The 7,386-nt window shown below is 40.8% G+C and overlaps 1 protein-coding gene across 1 annotated transcript; it reads left to right on the top strand.

Annotated features, from left to right (window-relative positions):
• Nucleotides 1-4,264: 4,264 nt before the first annotated feature.
• spink4 (serine peptidase inhibitor, Kazal type 4) lies at nt 4,265-6,956 on the top strand. The gene is made up of 4 exons (XM_024398650.2): nt 4,265-4,419; nt 4,750-4,784; nt 5,187-5,299; nt 6,848-6,956. The coding sequence occupies exons 1-4, from the start codon at nt 4,365-4,367 to the stop codon at nt 6,891-6,893; spliced, it is 249 nt and encodes an 82-aa protein (XP_024254418.1). The 5' UTR covers nt 4,265-4,364; the 3' UTR covers nt 6,894-6,956.
• The last annotated feature ends 430 nt before the right edge of the window (nt 6,957-7,386 follow it).

The following is a 7,386-nucleotide window of genomic DNA, read 5'->3' as shown; positions in this document are numbered from 1 at the left end:
TCATTTTTTTGTCCATTAAAATAACATCAAATTGATCGGAAATAAAGTGCAGACATTGTTAATGTTGTAAATGAGTATAGTAGCTGGAAACAGCAGATTTTTTATGGAATATCTACATAAGCGTACAGAGGCCCATTATCAGCAACCATCACTCCTGTGTTCCAAAGGCATTTTGTGTTAGCTAATCCAAGTTTATCATTTTAAAAGGCTAATTGAAACTCCTCTCAGCCGCACATGAAGACACTGGCACCCCAAAGAAAATTCTGATCAGCACCTCAACTTGGTCAAACAACCCCCGCACCTCCACTTGCTTTCTCATACAGTGTAAGGTAGCTTTGTCATTTCTCTTGCCCCTAAGAGATGACCACACACAGTCAACTGCAGCCTGCATACCAGAGACAGTCTGAGTTTTCTTCTGGAGTGAAATGTTTAGGTATTTAGGTATAAGCTCTCCAAGAACAGCAGAAGCAAGTGTGAGGCCCAACACAGTCTTGCCTTTGCTGAAGTGCTCAAATAAGCCACTGGCAGTTGAAGCTGTCTTGGATGCAGTTTATTCCATCTCCTTTAGGCTGCTTAGTACCCGATATTACTGCCCTAGCACAGCTCTAATAGCAGTATTACGCACAGCACCTTGTTGGACATAGGGGTTTCAGGGTGGTCAGATGTGTAAATTTGGACGTGGCAATTGATTCAAACAGGCTCTTAAACTTTCCTGACTGGCCATAGAGGACACATAACTGATGGACTCAAGAAAGGGAATTCCGGATCAGTGTGGAGGCTGAGCTGCTAGCCTGTGTAATCAGATTTAGTGTGCTCCACAATGCACATAGGGGGCCAATGGCTGCTGCCTCCTCACAATTGCCTGTGCACTTTCCTGCCATGTTTGAGGCACCATCGTAACTCTGCCCACGCAAGCCAGACATGGGCCAATTGAGCCTCAACAACACAGTTGCCACTTTCGCAATGCCCTCGCCAACACCCTGTATAGCCCAATAAACTCCTCGTGAGGGACAAGGTCATGGTCAACATAACGCAGGCCGACACTCTCCTGTTCAGCACCAGAGACATCTTTAGTACCATCAACAATTACTGACAATTGTACAATCTGAAGAGACCTAATCTCAGCTGCAACGGCCTCGAATGACTGTATTGGTCATGATGTTCAGAATTTCATTCTGTGCTTTCATTCTGTGCTTTATATTGTGGTATGCTCCGTTAACCACTTCAGCAAAATGGGATCATCCTCCTCTGCCCTATGTTTCAAAAGCTGTTATAAATTCCCACTGGCATCCGTGTGGCCTCTAAAGGCTTGTCCCTGTCTTGCTACATGCTGCACCGAACTAACAATTTTCATCAAGCAATGCCTTGCGTCCTGCTGCTGTTTACCCCACACGCTGGATAACTGGGCACTGATTGGGTTTAGCTGGTGTGCTGTTAAAGTTACAAAGTGGCGGTGGGTTTGGCAGTTTTGATGTGCTGTGAATTTTACAATGGCTTTTCTCCAGTTCCTAAATCCTGCACTAATGAAGGCAGCATCCGCTCTTTGGCCAAATTATGGTTGGCTATAAAACCCTTGGCTACAGTGAAAACACAACACTCCTTTTATTGATGGATTATAATGTAGCCAGGAGAAATTGCAAAACCATTTCTCTTGAAACGTTAACAGTGTTGGCAAGAGTTTGCGGTTCTATAAATTGTGGGTGTGGCTGATATGGTTTTGTGTCATCACTGAGGTAACTGGACAATGCTGTGCCACTGTCCCCTATACTGGTTTTTGTATGGTTTTTGTATAAATGCCAAAAATAAGGTCTATGTTTAACACAAGCTTAGGAGATCTTTTTTTATTTTGTTGTATGAGATAATCTTCATAAGCTAAAGTTACTTTTTGTGAATTTGGAAGAATTTATGTAATTTTAAAAACCATATAAAGACTTCATAATTCATAGAAGGCTTTGAAAATCACAATGTGCTGTTTTCACATACTGTATACACCCTGGTATGGTGCTGGAGATAAGGAACATGAGGTTGAAAAGTGGCGGTATTGCCCTTTAATCATTAATGGGGAAAAACACAAAACACAATATCAGCGTCTAGAGGCAACAGAGAACTTCAACCTATTCTGTGAATTCAGTGTGATGAAATATTGTTAATAGAAATGTAATCAATAGGTCCTGACACAATCAGTCCCTATTCTATATGACATGCAATAATATCCTACTTGTTCTACAGAATGCATTTCTAACTCAGCATTATGTAACATAAGACAAATTAAATTCCATCTTTCATCGAATCAGATGGGCTTATTCATCACAAAACCATTTGATGTTGCCAATTATTTTAATTATTATTTCATTGGCAAAGTGGGCAATTATATTCATGCATAAAAAACAAATAATGAAAGAAAAGCAGTGTAATTTTGAATTTTGTAAAGTTAGTGTGGGAGAGGTGGAAAAATTGTTAACGATAACCTCCTGGAATTGACAACTTAGATGGAAAGTTACTGAGGATGGTAGTTGACTCTATAGCCACTCATATCAGTCATATCTTTAATCTGAACCTAGAGGAAAGTCTTTGTCCTCAGGCCTGGAGGGAATCCAAAGTAATTCCACTAGTGGTTAGAGCGTTGTACTAGTAACTAGTAATCCCCGAGCTGACAAGGTACAAATCTGTCCTTCTGACCCTTTCATTCTGCTGCTGTGTGTGATGCTCCAGGCAGTTAACCCACTGTTCCTAGGCCATCATTGAAAATAAGAATTTGTTCTTAACTGACTTGCCTGGTTAAATAAAGGTAAAATCAATTTTAAAAAGAGGGTGAATGGGCAAGACAGAAAATGTATGTGCCTTTGAGCATGGTAGTAGGTGCCAGGCCGCACCAGTTTGTGTGAATAACTGCAACGCCGCTCTCAACAGTTTCCTGTGTCTATCAAGAATCGTCCACCGTAAAGTACATCCAGCCAACTTGACACAACTTTTGGAAGCACTGGAGATAACTTGGCCCAGCATCCCTGTGGAACGCTTTCAACACCTTGTAGAGTCCATCCCCTGACGGATTCAGGTTGTTCTAAGGGGCATAGTGGGCAAGGGGGGTGCAACTCAATATTAGGAACGTGTTTCTAATGTTTGGTACACACTGTGTTTATTTCCCTCCTATGAGAGTAGGTTTCATTGAATTCCAGCAATTCCATTTGTCTCTTTGCAGGGAAACCGGAATGGACATTTCGATCATGAGCATGGGAGGAAGTGCTTGACTGGCTACCAATCCACATCGCTCCGGCCAAACGCCACAGCCATTATTAACGTTTCTTCTCCACGTTGAGACTGGATATGCTTCCTCCCTGACGACTTCTGGAATGCGAACACATTCAAACCGGTTCTGATTGGTCCCAGAAACCATTGGGTTTGTCCAGAGCCGGCCTACACGAATCACAAATCAGGTCATTTTGACGTGAGCACAAAGGACTTCTAGGATAGCAGGTTCAGACTGATGTATGGAGAGATCGATAGAGCTGCGGAATTAAATGAAAGATGAGTCGTCAGACAAGGGAGCTGCTAGGGGGGTCTGACATCACCACACAAATGACATCATCATGACCAGATAATAAATTAATTGGAAATAAAGTGACCTCAGTTTATTCTATGGGAGTTTCCTATGGCTCACACATGACAAAAACACCACACTATAATACAAAGCGTATAGCCCAATAGACATCCAATAACAAAAAATACATAAAATTTAAGTTCACGAAATATGATACATCTCCAGGTCTGAGAACTTTACATTCCATAGCCCTTGTTTGATGTAGAACAATAACACAGTATTGGTAAACTAAAAGTAATGCTGTCTTCAAATGCTCCTTGAAAAGGTGAAAGGTCAGAGATGATACTTCACAACACTTAAACTTGGGTATCAAAATCATCTCAGACTTTCCCACAAGGATGGTCATTTAAGGGGTTATTTCAGAGTTGAAGCCTTCCTGTGGTACATGTAAAGTGTAACTACAACAATTAACTGAAAAAAGGTTCAGGATATCACCCAGGCCCTCCACAATTAGCTAGAAAACTCTAAGGTGAATTCATGGGAATGTAAAACTACAGCACTTCAACGTGTATTTCATCATCTTCTGCAGAGTAAAGTCCATTTGTGTCTCAAATGGCACCCTACTCCCTATATAGGGCACTACATTTGACTAGGGTTTGACCAGGGTTGATAGGACTAATATAGTGCACTATATTATAGGGGATAGGGTGCTATTTGGGACATAGCCTGACTCCTGTCAGCTGTGAAAGTTCTCACACCTGCTGCTTCACAATAACCACTGAGCGACTGTTAGATAGGGCACTCTCGCTGTCTGTCCACTGACAACATGGCTGGAAAAGTAGTGATGCTGCTGTGTGTGATGCTCCTCGTCGCCTTTGCAGGTCAAGTACAACTGTTTTCTGTGTGATATCTTGGGGTTTAGTAAAGTTTATTGAATTTAATTGAATACTCAAAGAAAGCATTGATTGAACCGTGGAGTATTTCAGTAACTATGGGAAAAGCTTGATTCTGCCACCTGCTGGAGTCGAGGGACTATGAAACTATGTTGAAACTATTAAGGCTAAGTGGCCAGATGATATACCAGTTTTAATGTACAGTACATGAGATGGTTAAATGTGTATGATGTTACCTTAACCTCCATGGTCTGACATTGTAATAACATTCTTGAGGTGATTTGAAAAACATTGTAACATACTATTTGTTTTCTTCAGGCGCAGAAGAAGAGAACTCTGGACTTTACAGAAAGGTAAGGCTGATTTTGGCATGTTTAATGTAAATGCTGCTCTGTAAACCAAACCTGGTGTGAATTCAGCTGGGGGTAAAATTCCCCCTAGGTACAGATTAAGGATCAGCTTCCCCTCCCGCAACCATAACCATTAGTGAGGAAAACGCAAAACCCAAGATCAGCATCTAGGGACAATTTCACCCTAGTCTGTGAATTCAGTGTCATGAAACATTCAGAAAGTGTCAGCAGATAGAAATGTAATCAATAGAGCCTGACACAATCGACCCCTATTCCACACGACATGCAATCATATCGTTCATACTTGTTCGACACAATGCATTTGTAACTCAGCATTATGAAACATTACACTCTCCTGACTGCCCATGCTCTTGGTTTTAACAGTAATGTCATATTGTTTTGCAGCCATCTTGTGCTGATATGGTGGAGATTCTGGCTTGCCCTATGAACTTGGCTCCTGTGTGTGGCTCCGATGGCAACACCTACCCCAATGAGTGTGCACTCTGTGTCCAGAGACAGTGAGTACCGTACCGACCTGGGTTAAAGTATTATAAATAATTTCAGATTCTTAAAACTGGGCTTGATTGAGCTTGTCTGGCACAATGGAACCAATAGACTAGTTCCAAAACGGCTAACCCTGCCCATCAGGCATTCCAGACAAGTTGAAACACAAAAAGTATTGGAATGATGTCTCTGGTACACAGCTGCTCCTTTCTCACAGCCCTGTCCCACCATATCACCATAAAGCTGTGCGAGTCAGTTTACAGAAACAACACTCAACACCTCCAGGTTAACACTGAAGTACAAGGGACTGAATTCAATCAAACCAGTATTTCAGGAAAATCCACATTCTGTAGGCTCCTACAATGTAATGTTGTGCGCACTAAAGTGCTTCTGGAACCATGTTTCCATCCACAGTTTGTGAGTAAAGTCATATCTTATTTAAAACAAAAACATGACAGCTGTGATGGAAACAGGTAGTTTAGGTAACATTTTATAAATGCCAACAGATAGGCCTAATTTGTTGGACATGGTGGGCTGTTTTTGTGTCGGTGTAATGAATTATGCGAGACATGGTGGTGGAAACGCCATTAAGCACACATGTTGATATAATAACCATAATATAAAAGTAAACTTGAAGTCACGTGATGATATGGTGTGTGGTCCTCCCACTACAACTCTGGAACGCATGTCGATTATTAGGCTACAGATTAAATAAATGATGAACATCACAGGGTGGTGAAAGTACAAGATGACCTTGATGCTCCTTTCCAATACATATCGAGGGTCTTATTTTGGTGACATGATGATCAATGCTTGACTGCCGTTTGACAAATAAAAATATTCCTTATGTAGGCTAGCTGCGAGCTGTTGTCTAGAGCGCAGATACCAAGACCAGAGTAGGTACATTTGCTATTTAACGCAATAGTTTGTGACATAAGTATCGGTAGAGTTGAAAATGCAATGGAAACACATTGAACTTTAGATCTTTATTCGGTACATGAAAATTTAAGCGAAAAAGTACATTGTGTGCGCTACGTCATCACGCGCTGAATTTGATCTGAAAAGGGTCCGTTTGGTGGAAACACACTGGTGGGAAAATGTGCTTGTTTTCTTTTTGTGGACTTTAGAATCCGTCTCCAATTGGATGGAAACCTAGATAATGACACAGATACTACGGATGTAGGATCTTAATTTGAGCCAGTTTGCTACAGCAAGAAAAAAAAAATCCTGCAGCAAACAGGAAATGTGAATTATTATGTGGATTATAATGAATGGATATTTGTATGGGTTAGCACATTTTTCATTAGGGCAAATCAAGTCTGCAATTTCTAAATTTAAATGACAAACTTTAGAAGCTTTTAAAAAAAACTCAAATACACTACATGTTTGCATTTCCTGCTGTGCAAGAAAATTCCCAGCAACAAAAGAGTGATCAAATTAAGACTCCATGAGAGCAGGTTTCATTGAATTCCATTTGAATGTGTAATACAACCATATTGAACATAATTCATATCCATTGACATAATAAATAAATCATGGCATGAACATTCCTTTCTCTACAGGGAAACCAGAATGGACATCTTAGTCATGAAGGAGGAGAGCTGCTAGTGGGATCTGACATCACCAAACAAATGACATCATGACCAGATAATAAAGCAATTGGCAAATAAAGAGGTCTGTCATTTTATTTTGAACAGTTGAACATTTTGTTGGAGTTTCCCATGGCTCACACGGTAGCCACACTATAATAGCCCAATATCTACAAAAGACTCAATTAAAGTTCAGATTTACACACAGAATGTACACTAGTGTAGGGCAAAAATACAGTATTTGTAAACCTAAAGTTTGCTCCTTGAAAAGGTGAAAGGTCAGAGATGAAACGTCGCAACTTGGGTATCAAAATCATCTCAGACTTTCTCACTTGTAATTGGAACTTGGAGGGGGGTTATTTCAGAGTTGTGACCTTGTTTTTCCGAGTTACAGCGAAAGCAGCACTACACAATGCTCTGCCAATTGGGCCGCTCGAGGGACAAAAGTGCCAATTAGTAGGTGGATATCATGACACCTCCTCAAAGATTCATGCTAAGTCATGTTTGCATCA

Source organism: Oncorhynchus tshawytscha, linkage group LG34, assembly GCF_018296145.1.
Source record: "Oncorhynchus tshawytscha isolate Ot180627B linkage group LG34, Otsh_v2.0, whole genome shotgun sequence".
In the NCBI taxonomy this organism is placed as follows: domain Eukaryota; kingdom Metazoa; phylum Chordata; class Actinopteri; order Salmoniformes; family Salmonidae; genus Oncorhynchus; species Oncorhynchus tshawytscha.
This window is presented reverse-complemented; position numbering and strand designations above follow the sequence as displayed.

Coding starts and splice junctions, on each gene's coding strand:
- spink4 (XM_024398650.2), top strand. CDS start 4,365: ATGGCTGGAAAAGTAGTGATGCTGCTGTGTGTGATGCTCCTCGTCGCC. Junction 4,420..4,749: donor GCTCCTCGTCGCCTTTGCAG/GTCAAGTACAAC, acceptor TGTTTTCTTCAG/GCGCAGAAGAAGAGAACTCT. Junction 4,785..5,186: donor ACTCTGGACTTTACAGAAAG/GTAAGGCTGATT, acceptor ATTGTTTTGCAG/CCATCTTGTGCTGATATGGT.